Source organism: Dinoponera quadriceps, unplaced genomic scaffold, assembly GCF_001313825.1.
Source record: "Dinoponera quadriceps isolate SergipeBrazil2010 unplaced genomic scaffold, ASM131382v1 scaffold2076, whole genome shotgun sequence".
In the NCBI taxonomy this organism is placed as follows: Eukaryota; Metazoa; Arthropoda; class Insecta; order Hymenoptera; family Formicidae; genus Dinoponera; species Dinoponera quadriceps.
The window spans coordinates 148,692-171,036 of NW_014556116.1; the positions used below are offsets into that span (position 1 = coordinate 148,692).

General features: G+C 42.3%; 1 protein-coding gene across 1 annotated transcript; it reads right to left on the minus strand.

Annotated features, from left to right (window-relative positions):
• Window positions 1-565: 565 nt before the first annotated feature.
• On the minus strand, window positions 566-9,436 carry LOC106746617. Its single transcript, XM_014623385.1, has 4 exons — window positions 9,371-9,436; window positions 1,476-1,988; window positions 908-973; window positions 566-826 (listed from the first exon to the last, which is right to left on the minus strand). The coding sequence occupies exons 1-4, from the start codon at window positions 9,434-9,436 to the stop codon at window positions 566-568; spliced, it is 906 nt and encodes a 301-aa protein (XP_014478871.1).
• Between the last annotated feature and the right edge of the window lie 12,909 nt (window positions 9,437-22,345).

Consider the following 22,345-nt stretch of genomic DNA (forward strand, 5'->3'; position numbering starts at 1 on the left):
ATCGCGCGCATAACATTGTAAATCCATTTGCGGCGCGTTAGCTAATAAATGTAACAACGACATTAATCTTAGCGACGATACGTTATGGTCCTGCTCCACATCGGATCACGCGAGGCTCGTGCCGACGTGTAAAAAATCGATAAAGAAACGTGACTTTTTTATACGAACATTCGTTACGCTCGTGCGGAATCTATGTCGACGCTGCTATTAATTCTATACTGACTATCAAGCGTAGCTTGAACGCAGATTTTTAAATAAAATGTATGAATGCGCTATCACACATGATATTCATAAATGATGTATTATTTTACTATTATTATATTTATTTATTCAATTAAAAAAATATTGCACTATATAAGTAATGAAAAATAATACATTATTATATGCGTTTTTAGATATATTATACACTAATTTTATATAGAAAAAGTGGAAGTATTTATTGTATAATTCTTTATGAAGAAATATCATAAAGTTACATACGAGTGCATTTAAAATATATTTCTTACTTACATTGTCGTTGACAGATTATTTATTATTATTATAAATCTCTAATGTAAGTTGATTATCAGCTTGGACAAATTTGCAAATCGTCCGTCTTCTTTCTCTTAGATTTCGCTTGAGAAATTATATTAATATTATGAAATAAGTAGTTATCGATGCGACAATCTGAAAACGGAGCCATCATCAATATCTCTGTGATTAATTTAATTCGCGAAAATAAAAGCTTACTCACAGATTGAAACAGCGGCAGATCGATGTTAAAGAATCCCGCCGCCTCGAAAGATATTTGATTGTGTAGGAAATACGTGAAAGCGTCAATCTTCACCTGCAACGAGAGAAAAAAACCTGGTGAGAGATGAAAGATTACGCGAAGCGTTTGTTCTTCAAAGGAAATATTTGCTCTCACCATAGTTTCCCCCGAGTTAACAAGCGTGCACATGTCTTCACTCAGGATACAAGCAATATTGTTCGCCTGGAATGTGGTAAGCGTTTAAAATGAAGAACATTATAAATGAGACGTTACACGTGAGAAAAAATAGAATTAACAGAATTTTTTTTTACACAATTTTTTCAATGTTTAGTCCACTGAATAAATTATACGTATAGTTGCTGCACAAAAAAATTTGTGTTAAGAACTTTATGTTTAACACAGATAATATGTTAAAAAGTATACAAATATATGTTAAATCAACATATTCACCTTGTAAACATATTATTGTTTACGTGTTAACATGTTCTTATTAAAGTAACATAAAATATGTATAATGAGATATGAATTGATGCAACGATTGCAATTTGGTCAACAACTAAGTCAAAGCAGAATCTTGTTGCGCCAACGTATAATTTGCTCATTGGATACAATACTTTTTGAATGAAGATTGTTGCCAATTTTGTCGATCCAACCGTTTACTTTTCTCAGTGTAATTGTCAGAAAGTACGAAGAGATTCATTTACGAACGAAGTCGATTCAATACCTCCTCGGCCGTGAAGTGACAAATCATGCACAGAATCAGCACCTGCAAGATCGCCGGACACACTAAAGCGCAGGCAACGATCAATGGCCTCTCCCGAAAGAAACTTAAATTCGCAACAATATGTATCATGAGCGAAGCGAACCACGCCAACAGAGGAATACTGTACATATCGCAAAAGGCCTGCTGAGCGTCATACAGCATCGAGTGCAGGATCTTTACGTCTAGGATTTTTATCGCGTTCGAACCGTGACACTTCTCATCCCACGACACATTCGGCACGATCTCTCTGTTCAAATGCTTGAAGCGTTCCAACAGTAAATACAGAAGGACAAACTTGCTATAAGTGCCGTATAAATGCAGGATGGTTGTACAGATATCCGAAAGTTCCACGTAAAACCAAATTTCAGTCAACTCCTCCCTCACGATCACCGTCATAAGCAACAAATGAATAGCCATCGTCGCAAACATAGTGATCCAGAGTATCCATAAATTATCTTTCCTCGCGTTCTTCAACTGTGAAATTTTCTTGTCGTAGCTTTCCAGTCGATTGAAAAACTATAATGAAAATTTATGTCAGAAGGGCGGTGGGAGGGGGGGGGGGGGAAAAAAAGAACCAGTTAAAATNAATTATAACTACACGGAAAAAATCCTAATACGTGTAGCAGAACAGGGGCACCGGAAGAAAACGATATCTCTGTTATCGCGATCGACAAAAATGTTTATCTGAATATTCGATTATGTTAAAACTCGGTTGAGATAACACCTGTGTGAAGTCAGCTTCACATAAAAAAAAATTGAATATTTAGAAAAATTCTGTTTGCCCCCGAAGAGTTCTAGAGTTCTTAATCAATTTTAGGAATAGTTCTGACGTTTCAAGTCACCAGAATGAAATAACAGAGAACAATTGACTGAATAGAAATCCCTTTTTCAGGATTCTTTCCTGCAACCGAGCGTTCGTCACGTCCACAGACAACAGAAAATTAATTATACAAATCGAGTTTTTTCCATGCACATCGAGATCATATGACTCGTGCAGGTTTATTTAAAAAAAGAACTAAACAAGCACGGGAACGGACAGATTGAGATTTTTAACAGAGATGGAAAGAGAGGAATAAGATAATAAACATAAATTTAAGATATTTTGTTGTTTTCCTCACTTTAATAAAGTCATCTTGGGTAACGTAAGCGGCTATAATATTAATACTGAGACTCATATATCCTATCAAGTGTTTCACAAAATCTACTGTATATTTTATTTTGATTGATTCTATCTGCGTAAAATGATACAGAAGGAAACAGAAAAACGAAACAAACAGGCTCAACCAGATAACACAAATACTATAGAAGGGCCAAGAGCAACGTTTTAAACGACCCTCTGTAATCTTGTTGGCGAACATTCCGCACAATTTGAATAGCAGTAGGAACGGTTTTACGCGGTCCACGCATTGTCTGTGAGACTCTCGATATCGCTTCGACATAAATCCGCTTTTCGAACGTGAAAATTTCATTTGCACTGAAATTTTCGACCAACGTATTTATTATTTTTGATATTTAATATTAATTGCACAGAGTGAAAATAGCGCGTCGCCGCGACCGAACGCGTCCCTAAACTGTATCGTGGCTCGTATGAGACTGTCTGTAATCAATTGACTCGCTCATAGATTATCTTCACGCCTTTGCAGCGGTTGCTGACGTAAATAAAGGATTAAAGATAAATGAATACCTTTCTTCAAATTATATTGAATTATCTTGTACTGTTAATTCACGTTTATATAATTTTTACTGTCAATATATGTAAAAACGGCATAATTACAGTGTCATTAAATTATATATATAAGAAAAAGAAGTATATGAAAGTGATATTATAAAATTAATAGCTTGGAAATATACTTTAAAATCCAGAACAGAAAGAAACACCAAAAGACATTTTAGCAGTATTTATGAAAAAGAAATAAAATCGATTATGCCTCTTCTTTAATCGCTGCAAATTTGTAGTACAGTCGGCAAGTTACCGTGAGTACGTAAAAATGTTTTTCGTATCGACTACCGAAATATTTTCACTCGAGGGTAAGTCTTACTTTCGAACAGGAATATTGCCCACAGTCGATATTGACAAGTTAAATGCTTAAATTTAACAATAAGTTATATTACCACTACAAATAATTGACATTGTTATGGAAGCATTATCAGTCATAAGGAATTAACGTAATTCAATTTATGTATCTACAGAAATTAGAACCCTGTCATTTAATATGTATAAAAATGAATTTAAGTTCCAAAGTAGAGTCGCAATAATTTTTATTTTTTTATGTAAAAAATATGTCTGTTTTGACATGAAGTAGAAAAAGTAAAGAAGGAAAAATAGTGAGAAAATAGCAATGAGATTACGCAATAGCATTGATAAAAATTCCGGGGGAAGAAGAAGCCCTTGCGTGCCATCTTCTCTCGACCTCTTGCGACGAAGCATTTAAAGCCAGATTCGAAAATCTTGTCCCCGGATGAGTGGTTGTTCGGGGGCAGTCGATACATTCTTATTTCCATACAAAGCCTTTCAATTTCCCTACTGAGCCTTTGATATTTTGCAGGACGAGGGTCCCTTCACCCATACTGCGCGTCTCTCCGGCGTTGAGCCGCCGCGACTTCGATCCCTCCCTTGTTCCCATTGATCCCGGGCCGGCTTTCCTTTTTTCGCGCGGGGAAATTATGTAAACTGCCATAATGTGGCCGGATCGTGAATTCATCCGAGGAGTCGCGATTATGGACTTTGATATCCCGTCGATACGCTAAAAGCAGTTGCCATGTTTGCCGATTAATTTTCGTAGATGTCTGCACAAAGTCTTCCTTTGACCGAGCGAGCACAACGCCACCCACTTTATAATGTATAGCGCGAAGTACGTTTCATGCAGAGCTCGATGTGGTGCATTGTCGATGTCAAGATAGAGATTCGTCTCAGTAATCGATCGAAAGGATTTTCTCGGACGAGAAATTTCCTTCTTGCAGTCCTGATGTCTCTTTCAGAGGACCACGTTGGTCGGTGAAAGCACAAAGATCCCTCTCGGATTGTCAAACGCGACATCGTTTAGTTGCGGGCACTTTGCAATGATGTATGATATACGTCTCGCTAACCGCTACCTTATTGTGTCATTTTTGCGAGATCATAACGAGTAACATGGACCGATGTTAGTTACGCATTAGACAATTCGTTCCGGAAACCCTTTTGTGAAATCCTTTTGCGAACTCTTGTCGCCGTCAACGATTGAGTTTCGATGTTCCATACATGTGATACAGATGTTAAACTGGCCTACCTTTATTATGTCCAAGAAGCTATATATATTACGGAAATTTCTGCACTCATGAAATTAAAGAAAATTATATGAATCAAAATTGGATTCCTCAGTGCACCTTCCGATAGAAATTTAAGAATCAAATAAGGATGTCGATCTCTTATTCGTTGATCTCTTGATTTTTATTCTTATAAAATTCAATCAATAGCTTTTATGTCTTATTTATAAATTCTTGCAGGACTACTGTGCATACTATTTAAAAGTATAAATCCACCTTAAGGGATATGATTTTGAAAACACTCCCTTTTCTCCGAAAACTCGAAATATCTTCTCTTCGTTTTTTTCAAGATCCATCCAATTATGTTTGTATACATCACGACAAATAAACAAGAGAAATTGTCAAAGTATATTCTTTACTGTCCTGATCTATGCTATTGATCCATCATGGTTACTCTTTGAAGATTCGTCATACTTTACGGCAGATAATATCGCACAATAGCAAGTGTGTGGCATTGCGACGAGAAAGGTAGCGATCTTTGGAGCAGCCAAAGATCGTTAACAGCGGCGTCGTGATCCTCTCATTGATTCCCGTTGTGTCGACACAGTGACGATAATGGATCCTGCTCCGCTCGGACTGCGAGCAAACGGTCTGCGCTAGCAAGATAAATCGATCGCGAGCAATGCAAATGATGAGATGGAGCGGTCGCAGTCGGTCGAATGAAAGCCCATTACGAGGATCTTCGAAGACGTCTTCTCGGTGGCGTGCGCGAGAGGAGGCCGACGGGGAGAGTGGGTGCTGTAGGGGAGAACGAAGTAACATTGTGTCGGTGAAAGTTCGGTGAAGTGACACTCCAGATAAATATCCTGCCAGTGTTACACGCCGGGAGGATCTCCAGACTAGTGGATTCCTATCCTCCCGCTTCCTTCATCTCTCTCTCTCTCTCTTTTCCTCTCTGTGTTATTTATCTATATTTCTCATTAATCACTGATATTTCTAATAACTCCAGGGTAGCTTATATCTCGGTCAAAAAATTTATTTTGATTCGTCGCCTATTTAATGGAGACAAATTATTCATAAATCGAGTAATCTTCCTCGAACAACACGAAAAAACCTTACTAAACACATCAGGTATTTACATTAATTCAAGTATCAAACCGAGTGATTTTTGTCTGTGATATTTCGCCAATATTCCGACAGTATTCGCGTGTCTCTATCGAACCAAAGCAAATTTTTTAACACAAATCGTTGAAATTTTTTTCTCATTGTCGTGCAAAATCAATACATAGATTTATTGTTAGTCGTTCTCAACAACGACACGTCGCATCAATGTGGAAATTCACATCGTTCCGCGACGTCCCACTGACCAAAAACTACTTTAACTGACCAAGAAATCTGGGATTATAAGACAAATGACCGGCCAAAACCCTCAGCGACTTATTTTCTCGCAACTGTTGACCTAAATCTTAAGAAATCGCCGGACGGAGGGCCGGACGAACCCCTGCAGATGTCGACGTTGCGTCATGTTATATACATAAATTTTCCTTTTCAGCATGCAGGTTAGATTTCTCTTTGTTAGCCTTTCCCCCTTTTCCCGGGGAATCGTACAGAAATGTGTGAGTTCTAGACAAAAATCTGGAGCAGATTCAGAATGAATCGTGCTTGACTGGAGCATGGACAAAAGAAGAAAGAAAAAAGGACAGAGAATAAAAATCGAAAAAGAATGTCTGAGACCCGTATTAAAGTCGGATCTTATATTCAAGATCGTCTCAAGTTCATCCTGAGATGTTTTGTTACCAATGAAATGAGCATCTGAAGATAACACGGTCTTTGATATAAAATTCGATTATTAATACGGACCTTAGAATAGGAAATAAACGAGTTCTTTGCTTTACATTAACGTTCAGCAATCGGCAGTTCGCTAGTCGTTAATTTATCAGTTTCCGCTGGATATCAGGCGATAATAACATTCGATCATAATTTACTTTTTATCGTGCCATTAATACGAGACCCTCACTGTGTTAGTAACGTCAGCTTTCTAATAGCGTATATATTTAAGTGATACGATAATCACACATACACTCCTTATATATACGGGGGGAGAGAATTTTATAGTAAAAATCGATATATATAGAATTGCTAAGAAAGCAACCGAGAAATTCTCTTTTTATTTACTTTATGCATATACGTTGTCGGGATATTTTACACTTCTTTCATTAATAACTTTTTAACGAGCAACAGCTGAAACTTTTTGAATGTTATTTGGATTAACAATGACATAAATCAATGTTAAGCTGATCGGGTGCCTATTGTAAATTTTGACCGAATTGAAAAGGACATTATAGGTAAAAAAGGCTATATAATATCCTTCCCGTCATAAGGAAGCTGCGTGTGATTCTTGTCTCCTTCGTTCCTGTGTGATTTCCCCATTCTTTTTATGTTTCTGCTACCCTTTTGGCTAACCGCTGCCATTATTTCGATATAGTCGCGTCCATCATGGCCCTACAAGGATTCGGTTTCGGACCGTAATATTTCGTCCAAGTCCAAGACAGAAGGATGACAGGACGAACATCGGACACTATAAATTACTCGAAAATCAGACGACCCTTAATCCCTTCTTTCATTTGCTGAACTTCGTCGCGCCAAGCGTCAGCGAAAAAAGAACGATTCCTCCGAAGAATTCTGAAAGCGAGCGCAAACGCGCATATCCGCCTTTAAATCCCGTTGATGTCTCCGGCCTGCGGATTACCCGGTAATATCATTTAGCTCCGCCGATCGGCGATTCTGCTCGAGGGAAAGATACGGTCGCGAGTCGCAGGAGTCGCGACGGTACGAGTGATCTGAATGCCGTTGGCTCACGTTGAATCAGCGTGCGCCTCGGCGGACCCGTCGTGCCACAATGCCAATGTTTGGACACGCGAAAGGCTTGCTTTTCTTCATTTTCCTCGCAAACAATCTCATTCGACGGCCAATGCGACCGGTCCCTCCTCTCTGCAAACGCGATCTCTAATCCGGCTGCATAAAGCACGGTCGTCGACGGGACATGCAATTGCCGTTAACGACCAGGTATAGAAGGTATGGGGTCCCGATTTCCTTCTCAAAGTGAATCTCCCGCAGTGTTCACGGAACATTTTGTAGCTTCCTCCGGAACGCCATATGCTAGCCGGTGATTCCCCGCGATAATTTGCGAAATCATCGTGTCGGTAATTCCGGCGCGTGCGCGATCTAAGCCGTCGGGTTTATCGTGAACAACGGCAAGTTTTTCATTTTTTCCTCCCACCCCGGGATGCCGAGCGAGTTCCTTGACCACCGCGTGTATTCAAGGATCACGCTGTCGAACGTAATCAACGTCCACCACGGGCTTCGTAGGTTTTTTTCTGATCGTGTAAATCGAGTTTCCAGGGAAACGCAAAAAATTAAGGGCCCTTATGCGTGCCGGTTCAAATTGATCTGGCCGCTCGTTTCTCCTTCCTCATTGTGGTAACGTTACGCGGGTCCTCGTGTCGGATTACATCGGAAAGAGAATTCTGTTATGTAAGAAATACTTTTTGTGTATTTCCGCGCGTGCAAAGCGCGCGATGAAGCCTTCTCGTGCGGGGAAATCCTTTGGAACAGCATTTTCTGTTACATAATATCGCTTCGAATCAAATTTGTTGTATTTAATGGAAATAAGAAATTTATCCATTGACGGCCGAACTTCTCCGAAATTGAAATCAGGAGTAAGCATTGTTCCTATCGAGAGATGCATATCGCGAGGTTCCAGGTGGATTTTTCAAGAGGACCGTGAGTATCTAAGAAACCGCGGGACCCTTCTCGTCTTACTTTCGGAATCGGCGATGGCGTCAACCGGGCCTCGCAGAAATTCAAGTCCGTGACGCAACAATGGTGACTGCTCCTTTTTGGTGAATCGATGAAACTCCTCCCACCCACAATGTATCTGGGGCCGATATCTCGACCGGCCATCTAGACCACCTTCCTTTTCGTTCTCTTTCTCACTCGCCTTGCTTCGCGTTACGTAAAAACGCATTGACAGATCCGAGGAACTCTCACTGACCTAAGCCGGGGTCGAATTCTATTCTTTTCGCTCTCCTCGAGCGGCTCGTTGTGCTCAATCGGGCAACGATCGTTCGGAGGAAAGAACGCGAGAAGGGAGAGCGAGTTACGCGGAATTCAAGCGAACATTAAGTGTGTGCTTCGTCCATTTCGGTTGAATCGATGCTTCTCTTTTAAATAAAAATATAATCTCTGCCCGTTATTTGCTAAATATAATACCTACGTATACTCTTCCTTGAATTTTTTCCTTACTCAGATATGACCAGGAGCAACCGAGGGCGCTCCGTCGGGGATTTTGCATCCAAATGGACAATGACGGCTCAACGATCTGTTTGCTGCAAACAGCTCCATTTCCCCGAGATTAAAGGATTAGGTGTAAGGAGTATACGCCTCGGTGGCCGGCAATAATAGAAGAACAATGACGACGGTAGGGCAGGTGAACGCGCGTCTCCTAAGAATACTGTGTTACCCAAACAAGGATCTTGACCGAGGGAAGAAAGGTGGAGAGAAAGTAACGTCATCGTGGATTATGCGCCCTTCTCCAGGCGTCGTCGGCGTACCGCGGGCATGCTCCAGTAGCCGGACAGGAAGGGATTGTCACGACCCTTAATACTTCTTACTGTCATCGTGATGTCATCCTAATGGTACGGGGGACGCTTTCGGTATTCATCTCGGTGTAATTTTGCGGCCGACTCTCTCTCCTTCTTTGTCGCACCGATACTGGAGTGTAAAATGGGATTTCGCGAAAAGTCCGGGCACAGCACGCACGAGCAGGGTCCATTAGGAACGCCGACCTTCCCCTACGAGCTGGCTTCACGTGTTAATAACGCCGACAATAAGCGCGGACATGTTGGAGACACGACCTGAATTGAAATTTTCACCCCAAGTTAAACCATTGATCCTACGACACGAGAAAAGTTGAGACAGCGAAACAGATTCAATTCTAATTAACTCCTTTTTTCATCCTGATGATGTCTTAAATTACGGCCGAAATTATTATTGCTTAAAGATATATTTCTTTGGATACATTTGCTTAAAAATATTACTTTTTATTGTATATACTGTACTCATTGTGTTAATCCTCCCTGTGATTTCGAGGCGATAAATTCCAAGTGACGATCATCGAAAATCGCGTAAGCGATTGATGGTTAAATACAGGAACGACCCATCGGCGCTCGCTCCAGCTCGTGTCCTGCGACGATCTATTTTCGGAACACAGGTGGTTCCACGGACGAACGGAATCACATGTTGGGATCGTGCCGCAAGTGACGGGAGGAGGTAACCCTTCGATCGTCAATCACCCGGCGATCGCTGCCAACTTCCTTAAAGCGATGGCTTTTATATAGAGGGACATCGATTACACGTTCATTATAACATGTAATTTGTTCTTTTTTTCCAAAGTCTCGAATTTCTTGGAATTTCACTTAAAACGAGCGGAACAGATGTCTCTTGCGTTATATACGAGGAATTTAGAGAATACAGGATAATTCCCGAAGACACGAGGGCTCTCAAATCTAAGGCAATGATATTTCACAGACACACTCGCGCAGACGATAAAATGAGTAATTTGTGAAAGGGAACACGAGAGACGCCGCGCGATGATACTCGAGCGAGACGAGCGAACGTATCGTTGCTTCGCCCGTGTAACTAAATTACCTACGCGACACGGAGGGAGAGTCGCACGCGAGAAACGTTCTGCGTAATTCGACTCCGCTCTCTAAATATCTCACCCTTCTAAATTACGATGGCGTTTGTAGGACGGACGTCCGGTGGTCGAGGGATCGCGTGGTCAATACTCGGCTGCATCCTGGTCCTGAACAACACGAGAATCGAAGAAATCCCACGTTTTTCTCTCCTCCCTGTGAAAGTTCGTTACGATTTCCCGCACGTGCATCGGCTCGTCAAGGAAATGCCGCTCGCGATTTCACATCAGCCCTTCGATCGTGCATACAATAACGAAACAAACGTTATTTCACTGCATTGTGATAACACGTAACGTCGACATAAAAATATGATATAATTAACCATGGAACATTAACTCTGCTTATAACTCTACATCTTAGAGACGTATAGTGATTAAAGAAAGGAAAACGCTCTGACTTTTTAATGTGACATGTTCTAAGTGTGATTCTGAATATCTCTTTATCCACGTCTCAGAGATGCGCGTTGGTTTTTTAGGGTTAAAGGAAAATGCACGTACACAATATTATCAGTACGTTACGAATGAGGAAACTTCTCAACGGAGGAAACAAATTGTTAGAATAATATTTTACGACTGTTTTATATATAGAACGTGTATTTCTCTCTTCAGAAATGTCCCCGCCGTCGTGGGTACGCGATGATCACCATAAATATTATCTCGCCACGAGTAATCCACACGACATGGCGTTGAAAAAAGGTCGGTTAAAAATACGTAAAACGCGGGAGCACTGGGGGTAACAACGACAAGGGAGCATCTCCATTTTTTTTCTGCCGGACGCGTGCGTGTTACGAGGGTCGCGATCGCGAACCCGAGTTGTCAGTATTTATAATGCACGGAACTTTCTTCAAATCGGTATATATATCCTTCAGAAAGATAGCTCTTAGCATAACAATTTTCCTTTCCGCGTGTACGCGCGGCTTCTTTTTTTTTTTTTTTTCATTATTATTCCCTCAGAGGAGGGAAGTTCGAGGGACGGCTTTTAAGCTGAGAAACGTCACGTTCAAAACACACGCGCATTTTACAGTGAGTCCCTCTTCCACCGAAAGGTAACTAACTGCGGGATGTTTGTATCGTCATTCTCACCGATCGATCAAATTATATCGCACGGCATTCAAGCGCATCTTTGATCCCGATCGTCTTAGACCAGACGCAGATATCGCAGGATTGACACATCAGGACAACCGCAATGGCGTCAGTCCACCATTGCGACAATCCTGCTGGGGTTACCCTTCATTCACCCCCTGACGCGCTCATACAGGGGTTGCGGTTCTCTCTATAACCCCCTCCCCTCTCGCACCCTGTCGACAACCCCAAACGAATCTTGACCGGTCAGCGCCGGATAAAAGCTTTTTCCTTCTGCAGCTGTTAAACCGTTGACCTCCGTAGCGTTTCGTGTCGCCGAAACTCACAATGCTCACGGTAGCTCGCGCTATAGATCGCGATGTGAGAGAGACGTGCGGAAAAAAGAGCGTGCGTTTTGCCCACTGACCGATTGAACCGGAGTTAGCGGGATGACCGATTAGTTGTGTGCTCGTCGCAATCCGCTCGGAGAGCAAATTCAAGGATCGGACAAACGCGATAACGCTCGAGCGTTGCGCCTATTTGAAGGAATAATAATCGAGAAATCGTTTCATTGTCATAATTTGGGCTTTCAAACAATTTGACGCGGATTAATGATGCCGGATGTCAAGGTAACTTTTCGGGAATCACATCTGAAAAGTATAATAAAATAACGTCGATATTAAAATAAATACATTTTATAGTTTATATTTATTATATTTATTTATATATTTAATTGATACGATTTATACGTACAATTATGCTTAATGATTTATAAGTGATAAATTTATAAAGTACACTTTATAGATTTAATATTAAAAAATGCATTTCTATATTTATTTGTAACGTACTTGTAATATTGTCGCAACAATCTCGCGTGTTCGATAACAAGTCAGAGCGGATTCTCGCGCAGAATTTTTCCAGAGATCTTGAGCTGTAATTGGGATATTAAGTATGACGCTTCTTATCGCGAGAGCGCATCGTGAGGAAAATTTCGCGCATGGCAAAGATCACGTTGCAGGAATGCGATCGCGAAGTTTTAATTTGAGTTGAACGATATTCCGCTCGGACGTGGCTCTCCCACTCGTGGTATAAGTAAGGCCGATCCGGGCGGAAGCATCCAAGTTCGGGTGTAACCACTTAAATCTTCGGCAAAGTTAAACAACGTTACGTAGCGAGATACTCGCGCGTAAACTCAATAAGCGCGTGATAAGCAAGCGAGCGATCTCTCCCGGGCGGGGAGGGGAGCGACCGACTGCGTAAGTCAGCCGCCGTAATTATCTTTGTTATCTTTTCATTAAGCTCCTATCGAATTGTCGAGCCAAGTGCTCCGCTAATAAAAACAGTTTTATAATCGACAGCGTGTGTATACAGGACGTTTCGCAACCCGCCCTGCAGAAGATAAAGATTCCTCGACCGGTTAATTTGATTCGCGCGCAACGGAGAATTTCAATCGTTCGATCGAGAAGGATGTATTTCGAAAGATCGTTTTATCCGATCTTGGAATTTAACCCTCTTGAAATTTTTACGTTAAAATTTCTCCTCCCCTAATACCTACGGGTCGAAGGGGCCCATACCCTCGGAAATCATAAAAGTTTCGATCATTATCGGGATTATCGGGGTCGCGCGATATTCGAAGCGTATATGTGGGTCACAGGCTTCTTCTTGTCCAATTTAATTTTAATTATAGAACGCATCCTCTATCGTTACGTAACTGCTTCTCGTTTACTCATGTATCGAGTCTGTCGTCATTCGCGTGAATTCACAAAATATCACGCTTGACTCCGTCTCATCTTAATGCGCGGAATAAGAAAATATTCTTAACGGTGTTTCAAAAATGAATATTCCTTCGAATTTACGTAGACAGTTGTAAAAACGCGGCTCTCCTACTTAAATATGTGCGGGCGTTCATTATAACCGCATGATAACACGAGCTTTCATACTCGACGGGATAAGTAAACGTTGGAGGAAGACGCGTATCCAGGGCAACCGGACCCTATCTCATCGTCCGCAGTCCTGAGAGCGTTTCTAGATGTCTTCTTAAGTTGCCGGAACAAACTTCGACCCGGTAGAACAACGTGTAATGCCCGGGGGGAAGCGTACTGGCCGAAGAAAAAAACAGACGAAGGAGAAATTTACTTACAGCGTGGGATTACTGTTTCGCCCTGGGTCATCTTCAGCGCCTAGTAACGAGTAATTTAACTCGCCGTTCTCGCGCTCCTCAAAGGGCGTCGCGTTCTGTTTCTGTGTTAATTAATACGAAGGACACGCGATTTAATTGCTCGGTAAATTAAATTCCCGTTGCGCGTCGGCGATAACACGAGACTCGAAAAGATTTTAATTAAAGACAACGAAGCGAGGTGTGTGCATGAATAAACCGACGGAGATACACACACACACACACACACAATTTAAGGGAATTTAAGTACACATCGTTTCATGTATGCCTTACTATTTCTTAGATCCGAGAGTTACGCAATTTTCAAGCTTGTCGGAAATCTCATAAGTACACTGAAAAAGGTGTTGATAAATATTGTGTAATTTTTTTATGTAGGAAATAATAATGACGCATTAGAAATTATCGATACAGATTTATACGTCGTACTTTGACGATATTTTTTTAAGGCTCCCTCGCTTCTTTTCTCCCCTTCTCATCGAATCGCGTAATGTTCCCGCAATTTTCCGGAAACTTCAAAGGAGCACCGTGGAACCGTAGCAAAGATCACAATGAACGATCGTTATGCGTATTCAAAATGGCCCTACCTGGGTAGGGTGCGGCCAGGAGTCCATTGTTGACCCTTCGCTTTCCTGGAAAACGCAGCCCTTCGTGCAAGCCGACTCACCTATGAGGCGGATGTTGATGGATCTACCTCTCGCGCGAACCCGCGGATGGATTCGAGAGACCTTACGTCGATTCTCTCTTTATATCTTCCTCAGCGTCCTTTTAATCATCTTCTCATGATTGTTTTCGGCAAGGAGAGATCTCCTGTCGGGATCGACGATGTATCGGAGGCCTACATTTACGGGCGGGCGTATAACTTTCGCCGGCGATCTCAGACCCCGCTCGATCGGAGGCGAGAGGAAATAAAAAGGCAAGTTCCACCCGGGATCGTATATGTTATTCCCCCTTCATCGTGGCTTTTCTTCCTCGTGGCTTCCACGATCCGCGCAGGATGTAGCGTCTACTGTCCGCATCACACATGACAAAACCGATGACTGATGATGCGAGCACCCTCCTCCTGGCGCGAACTTTTGTTTATTCGCATCTCCGTCTCCATCGATCAATGGCCACCGCGGACTTTCCGTAAAGACGTAAGAAACGATGGAAGGAGGGAGGGGGAGGGTGGGGAAATGCCGTAATGTTCGTACGAAATATCGGTCCCTCGCCCATTATCAATAAACGTATTATTGTTTGCGGCCGATATTCAATCGCTCTCGTTCCCTCGCGATCAACTTTTTCCTCGAAGCGCTGAAAAAGCGGGAAATTAATTTTTTACCCTCAAATCGAAAGTAGTCTACGCAAGCTTTTCCTTGTTATCGATTCGAATCTCCGGAGCTTAAACTTTCCGAAGCAATTTCGATAAAGGAAGTCTGGATTTCCAAACGCTCGGAATTCAAAACGCGATAGGAACATCCCGTGTGTAAGAATCCAACATTTGTCACGGCACTGAGATGGCAATAAGACTTTATCGCGAGTCATCGCCATTTCCATCTCACGAGCAAACAACTCTGGGAGAGAAAGGGAGAAGGAGAATGGGGTGCATCGCGGCGTCCATTCCGCGCGACGATGGTGAACCGGCAGGTCGCCCCTTCGACGCTGCACAGAACGATTTATTGATTAGTACGGCCAGCCAATAGCGCATTGGTCAGTTGCACGGAAGGTTCCCCAGACACAACCCCAGCGCGCAAAGAGCCGAGGGGGTTGAGTCAGGGAGAGGGTTGCAACCCCCATAGCATCGTCCGAGGGTCCGGGGAGAGATGTAGCTTATCTCATTCTCGGAAATTATGGTGGAACGATGAAGGGCCGACCGTGTTCTGCCGTCTTCGGCGGCCATTGCCCCTCGACGAAAAGCTAATATTTCTTTTGATCATACGGAAGGCACCGGGAGATGTCTGTAAATTAGTTCGCGCCTCCGAGATCAAGAGGCGCGAAATTTTCGTCCTGCGTGAAACCTTCAATTCTACGACACAATAGGATAGGAGAGACATCGAATAACCGGGAAGAACTGATGAGTAATTTACGATTAAAAAATTAATTATGCGAGAAAGCATGTACGTAGCATAAAAGTCAATTTAATTTGTTTTGATTTGTGGCTTAGATAATTTAACCAAGTGAATTTTATAGGCCAGTAACTTAGTTAAGAATAAAGATGAATTACTCTAACGGAGGAACTGATATGTAGGGATGAAGAAGGAAATATGCAAAAGGTATCATTGGACCACCGAAAGGATGAGCGAGACAAACAAACAATTATTCAGCAGATTTCTGTTTGGACGGTAATTTCTTTCAGGCTCCTCCGAGTTGATTTACCGCGGGAATCTAGGTAGCGGTGGAAGCGCCGGCACTTTCGAACGTAAAAGATTAAGCAGTCAAAGGCTTTTAAGGCCACGCGCGGAACCGTTGTCAATTATTCAAGATCAAGCCACCAATCTTAGATCCCACCCTCGCACCGCAACTTTCTTTCTAAAATCCTCTTCCGCGTACGCTCTCCGCAGTCGCTCCTTCGTCTTAACTCGAGAGCCGCGACATAATTAGGCCCACAGCATCAAGTATTTATTCTTTCATTAGCCTCTTCTCGTAGGAGCTAAGAGAGGGGCCGACGGAGATGAGACGACGTCATCCAGGCGTAACTTGATCAACTTCAAACTTCGCCCGCCCTCTCGCTACTTCGCTGGAGCTGCAATTACTATTGCGAGTTCCGTCCGCTCACTTTCATAAACTTAACTGCACTACTCTGTTAATTAAGCTTATTTTTATTTTAAGAGAAAATATTTTTATTATACAGTTATATGTTATTGCACGATGAGAAATGTTGGTTTTTGTTGTGTATCCAATAATGCTGTGTATCAATTGACGTCTAAGTCTCGATACAGGGCTGAGCAGAAGAAGAAGAAGACAGATTTCAAATGAATGTCGATTGTCCTTTATAACACTTGCTAGACTTACATTTCATTCCGATACTTCTAATCGTAAATTATTACCATCTTTTACCGAGGCCACACTTAATTATAGATTGCTATTCATGAACAGTTATTCGGCTGTCCGGGTCGATGTATCTTATCATATGAAATAAGTACAATTTAACGCGAATAATTACATTATTCATGAAGCTATAATTATATCGGTCAAGTGATAACGAACTCTCCCATATTCCTTAAATGCCAGCGTAAATTTCGACTCGGGATATCTTATTCTCGATATATTCGTCCGTTAAAATCGAAAGCCTGTATAATAAATGATTTGATATATCTGGAAATATAAGATGCGTCGTTGTGCTCGCGTCCTGGTATCTTCCGTTTTAACCTCTCCATTTAGTATCCTGTTCCTGGCTGCTCCGGATAGCACTCCATCATAGCACTGACACTGACATTGATATTCCCATAGATATGATTTAATCGCGGAGAAACGCATGTTAATTACGTGTGTTGGAAACGCGACGAGAGCTTGATGAAATATTTCAAGATATACCTCGCTTCGTGATATCGCTTGTCGGCTTGAAATATAACGATAACAAAACAATCAGAAAAAGGACTCTGGCCAGGAAGTAGCCAGAGGGAAATGGAGTGAATTTGTAACGCACATACAGACGATGTAAAATTGATAAAAAAAGAGAAAAATAGTAGAAGTATCTGTTGAATTTCTTTCTCCGGCACGTGGTAGCTCCGACACCTCTCGGCACAGTGCAAGAAGGATCAGGAAAAAAATTAATCCGAAGCAGCACGCGTAGTCCACTGTAAGCGCAGAACAAGATGCTCATCGGAGCGTGGTCCAGACTGCATCTGCCGCCGATACCCCTCTGCTTTTTCACAAAAAAGAAATCGCGGCTAAGTCGCTTTAAATTATTCAACCAATTTTTTTCACGTCATCCTATTCGCAAAGCAGCCGTTACTCGGCGCGCGCGTGCCGAACGTATTGCCACGGTCATTTTTATCGTCATTCAGGTGGGGTGGATCACCGACGAATTTTTTTCTATTTATCGGGACCAGCACGTCATCGCAGGCGAATGAGCTTGTTGAGCTCATGATCGTCTATAGAGGCTGAAGTGAGATCGCTAATGTGTAGTCGAAGTACAACGATCGAACGTATTCTTCATTGCGTTTCCGATGCAATTTATGATACAATTTTTTATAATAATACGCGGCATGAAGTTGGAAGATATATTCGGAGGGGGTCGCTCTCTTGTAAAACTTTTGCTGGATTTCAAAGGAAGTGTCGCCACGCGCATAAATCAAATTAACTATGTAAAAGTCCACATTTGGGTCCGTTCGGTGACAGTTATTAAAAAGAATGAACCCCTTGAACAGATGCTTCCTTACACCGTGGAAATCATGCCGCGGCCGTTTGATTTATATATCGGCCGTCTGGGTGGGCCTTCGGAGAGTTTTCGGTAGCGGAAAGGAAAACTCTTTAATAGCCTCACGCGTGCGCGTCTAACTCCATTACCGGGTATCCGGTAGAACTGAGAAAGCCGAATCACCCAAAAACGGGATATCGCCTTCGAAAGTCATTAAAAACGATTTCACGTCACCGAGCGGATTATTTACGGCGACCGTAGCAATAATTAGTTTCGTATACTTTTCCGATGGCGTTATTCTCTCGATGCAAGTACATGTTTTCACGTACTTGAATTAACTAAGATACGTTTCAAACTTTATACCTACCTACTTTCAAATTTCGCTCGACATGTTTGTTCCGTTACTTGTTTGTTTACTTAACGTTCTTTTTATTCGTTGTCCAGTATATCTTGTATTATTATAAATAATTTATAAATTAACTATACATAGTTCCCCTGAAATTTTCTTTTTCTCTCTCAAATTTATCGACGATTATCGTTAAACGCTATTGAAATTATCGCGATCGCAGCGTACTGAAGTGAGTGAAGAGCGATCGACATGTACGACGGCTGCACATTACGGAAGCTGCACGCTGGACATCGCGGGGTATCAACGTGAAATGGTGAGTGTTCAATTTAAACGCTCACAAAGCGTTATGTTATATTGTATATGTTTCGATAAATCGCGTTGATTTCCAGTGAAAAAAGTTACTGCAACAAATATTCTGCCAGAGATTATATGAAATTATTTCCTTTTTATTAACTTTTTTCACCATTTAAAACAGGTTTGGGGATTATTGACAGCGTCTAAAACATAATAAAATTAATCGGTTATAATTGACAGATTTGAGAAATATTAATTCGATAAATTTGACTGCAATAGAATTTCCCAAGGTTCTTTCGTTCGAATTTGGATAGATTATTGAAAAGGGGGTATCCCGCAACGAAAGACGAACGAGAGAGTAGCTTTATACGTAGCCACGGATATATCTAGCGCGAAGTCAGTTGCTCGTGATAAACTACCGACAAGGATCGAAGCTATAACGCTCTCGTAAACATCTTCCCGTCCCTGCCGTCTTCCTCCTACGACGACGATATCGTCTCTTCCTTTTCACGGCACTTACACCGCGACGTGGCTGACAGCAACAGGCGGCACATGTCTCTTTTATCCTCTTTTACCTCCGATCGTGATACTCGCCTTTACAGTTCGCCTGCCCAGTTACGTAAGCGAAAACGCGGTGAAATCATGCGTTTTACTCACGTAATTCTCGCGAGCTGCGCAACACGTAATGAATAATAATACCTTGTCTTTTCACAGTACTCTTTGATACACTGCGAACAAAATATCTATAATATGAAAAATCTTTTTTCGCTGGGTACTAATGACGTGTTTATTTAAATTTTTTATCCTTTTACTTGAATAGAATAGACAGTTGCTTTCGTGAAAAGCTACAGACTTCAAGAATCTGTCTCATAATTAATTCGTAATCATAACGCAATTTTAAATCGCTCCGTTTACCTTGTTTGTAAGATAACCGATAAGTGAAAGGATTGTATATAAAACCCCGGACTTTCCCTCTCTCTCTCTTCTGAACTTCTTTACAAACGCGTTAACTAACAAAGTGTACGTGGAACAAGCCATTAAATTGAATTAATTGAATGTTCCACGCATCCATGGCAAATTAATTATCGGAGCACGTGGATTTATTGTCCCGCCCCGAGAGCAGCTGTGCCTCGCGATCGCGCCCGAGTAAATTGAGGATTCGCGTAATTATACGTTTCGCGGACGAGAGAGAACGATGAGAGAGTGCAGCGCGAAACGACGTCGGGTGGTGATGGCAACCCGAACTGCGATAACTCAATTAAAGCGTGGCGCTTCCCGAGAGGAGAACACTTTGAGACATTCGCCTTGTTCAACGTTATCATTACGCTATTCTTTCGTTCGGTTACAATTATACCCACGACGGATTTGACCGTTTCGAGCGTTGCCGAGTGTATCGCGTGTAAAGCAGCGGCATATGCGTGCCCCCTTTTTCCCATCCGCGCCCGTCACATTCGGCGTCCGTTCTACCGTATTATGCAGAAAACTGCATTGTTGGCTCACCCAATGGCGGACCGGGTGGGTTCTGGCTATTCTGGTTTTACATAATTCCGTCATTGACATGGTAGGTTGATTTCTAACCTGGGTGGGGGGTGGGAGAACTTGGACCCTGAAAATATCGGAGGTCGCGAGACGCGGCGCTGTTTCATGAGACCGTCCGAGTCGAAATTTTGGTCTAAATTTTTCATTCTACAATAGAGAGTAAGATATCAATATGTACACAGAAAAAAGAATTTGGCTAGCTGGTAGCTTAAATTTTCTAGCTCGTTGTTGGTTCGTTATTGGCTGACTATTGGCTAAAATATAGAATCATCAATTTCTACCATACGATACTTCTCATGAACTTAATTCGGTCTTTACAATCAGAAATTCTGTTTCCTTCAAACAAACAATCCACGATTAAGAGAGAAGTTGATAAAAAAAAACGTCGTTAAGGTAGGTTTGTAATACACATCCAAGTAGACTCAATTTGACGCTTGTAAAAGCGTCGAAATAGCATGAAAATTTCAACTCCATCGATCGTAATTCGATTCGAAGTATTTTTCGGAGGTCGCACACACACGCGTGGATAACATCAACATTGCGAAATCCATTTCGGCGATTAGCAATCGAAGCTCTCCTGGTACGAGAGGTAAATAAAGCTTGCGAAATGCGCGCGCTCCTATATATCGAGGGATAAACTCCCCCATTTTCGGCCGTTATTATTTTGTTTGTCTTAATATCTCCGTGACTTCTCGTGACACCGCGTCGCCCTTTCCGGTGTCCCTTTTCTCGTTAAGAGAACCGCTCCTCTCGAACCTGATAGGTTTCCCGTCTCGAATGGTACGGAGCGAGTTCTCGAGGAGGCAAATACGACGGATGATCGAGAGGTCCGAAAACTCGAGGGAAGACAGATGCGATCCTGTGGAAGGACGCGTGCGCGCGGCATCCTTCGCAACGTCGCCCGCTTCCGTCTTTTCGATTTCCTCCGCCACCGCTCCTACACGCGGCGTCTAATGTGAGAAACCTGTAATGTGTTTACCGACGGGGACCGTAATAAAAATATGACATCGAGATGTGATGGAATACGGCTGCGATAGCGAGCGGGCGAAATCATTGATTTCTTCTCTCGCGCGACATGTCGAATACGGAGGAGGATTTGAGGAACTTGATTGGATTCGGATTGAATTGGGGATTAAGCGACAAACGAATTATTGAATGTTAAATTTCCTTCCGGTTAATTTTTTTTACAAAATATTCGTTTACTATCAGTCTCTCGCTGGGTCTATAAAGTTACACGCGAATAAATATCACGCTTTGCCTCGATCGCGTTGTTAACTATATCTGCCTGGTCATTTTACTGATAGAGACTGGATGCTTGTTTTACTTTTTGACACATTTTATTAATACTATGCTATATTGTATAATGAAATCAAATATAAATCTATGGTTCGTGATCTCGATGCATGCGATGGAAAATTTCTCACTCGCTTGTTCGTTGTTACGTCTTTCTCGTCGGCGAGACGGATTTTGGCGGATCTTAATTAACGAGAACGTCATAGGGGCGCCGGTAAGCAAGAATATTGTCGGTCCTTTGACAATCCGTCGCAAACGATCGATCGATCTTGGTTCCGGACATTAAGAACATCCTGTGGCAAAGGCCACGCTTTTCACGTCGATCGTTCCTTCAGGGAAATTATTTCTTCATTTAACTGCAGGCGGTACGTTAAGGGCGCCTCCTTCGCACCCTTTCTCGACTGTGCCGATCGTCCGGTGAAAGTGGAGAAAAACCAGATTCCGGGACAAGCACACGCCTGACCGGAAGAGCGCGACAATGGTAGGGCCGGTCATTTGGTCTTTGTTACGTCGTGCAGAGTTCAGAGGCGTTAACACGACGCCCGGCTAGAGGGATGCGTGCAACTAGCCACCGTCGCGTCGCTAAATACTCGCCACGCCTCTGCATTCTTCAGACTCAGCTTTCCAATGGTGAGTTCTGCAAAATGTCAAGAAGAGCAAGCCTCTTTTCCGTGTCGGCTTCTCGAATAGCTGCGAGTCGTAGCAGGATGGGAGGTTAATGTCCGAAGCCTCCTCCTAAATACTGAAATGGCCGTTTCCTTTCAGCAGCAAAGTTCCTATTTTT

Bases quoted from the DNA above. Each gene is read 5' to 3' on its own strand.
- LOC106746617 (XM_014623385.1), bottom strand. From the start codon at position 9,436: ATGACAGTAAGAAGTATTAAGGGTCGTGACAATCCCTTCCTGTCCGGC. The intron at 974-1,475 runs GTATTGAATCGA...ACCACATTCCAG, and splicing joins GTCACTTCACGGCCGAGGAG to GCGAACAATATTGCTTGTAT. The intron at 827-907 runs GTGAGAGCAAAT...CTCTCGTTGCAG, and splicing joins TTAACTCGGGGGAAACTATG to GTGAAGATTGACGCTTTCAC.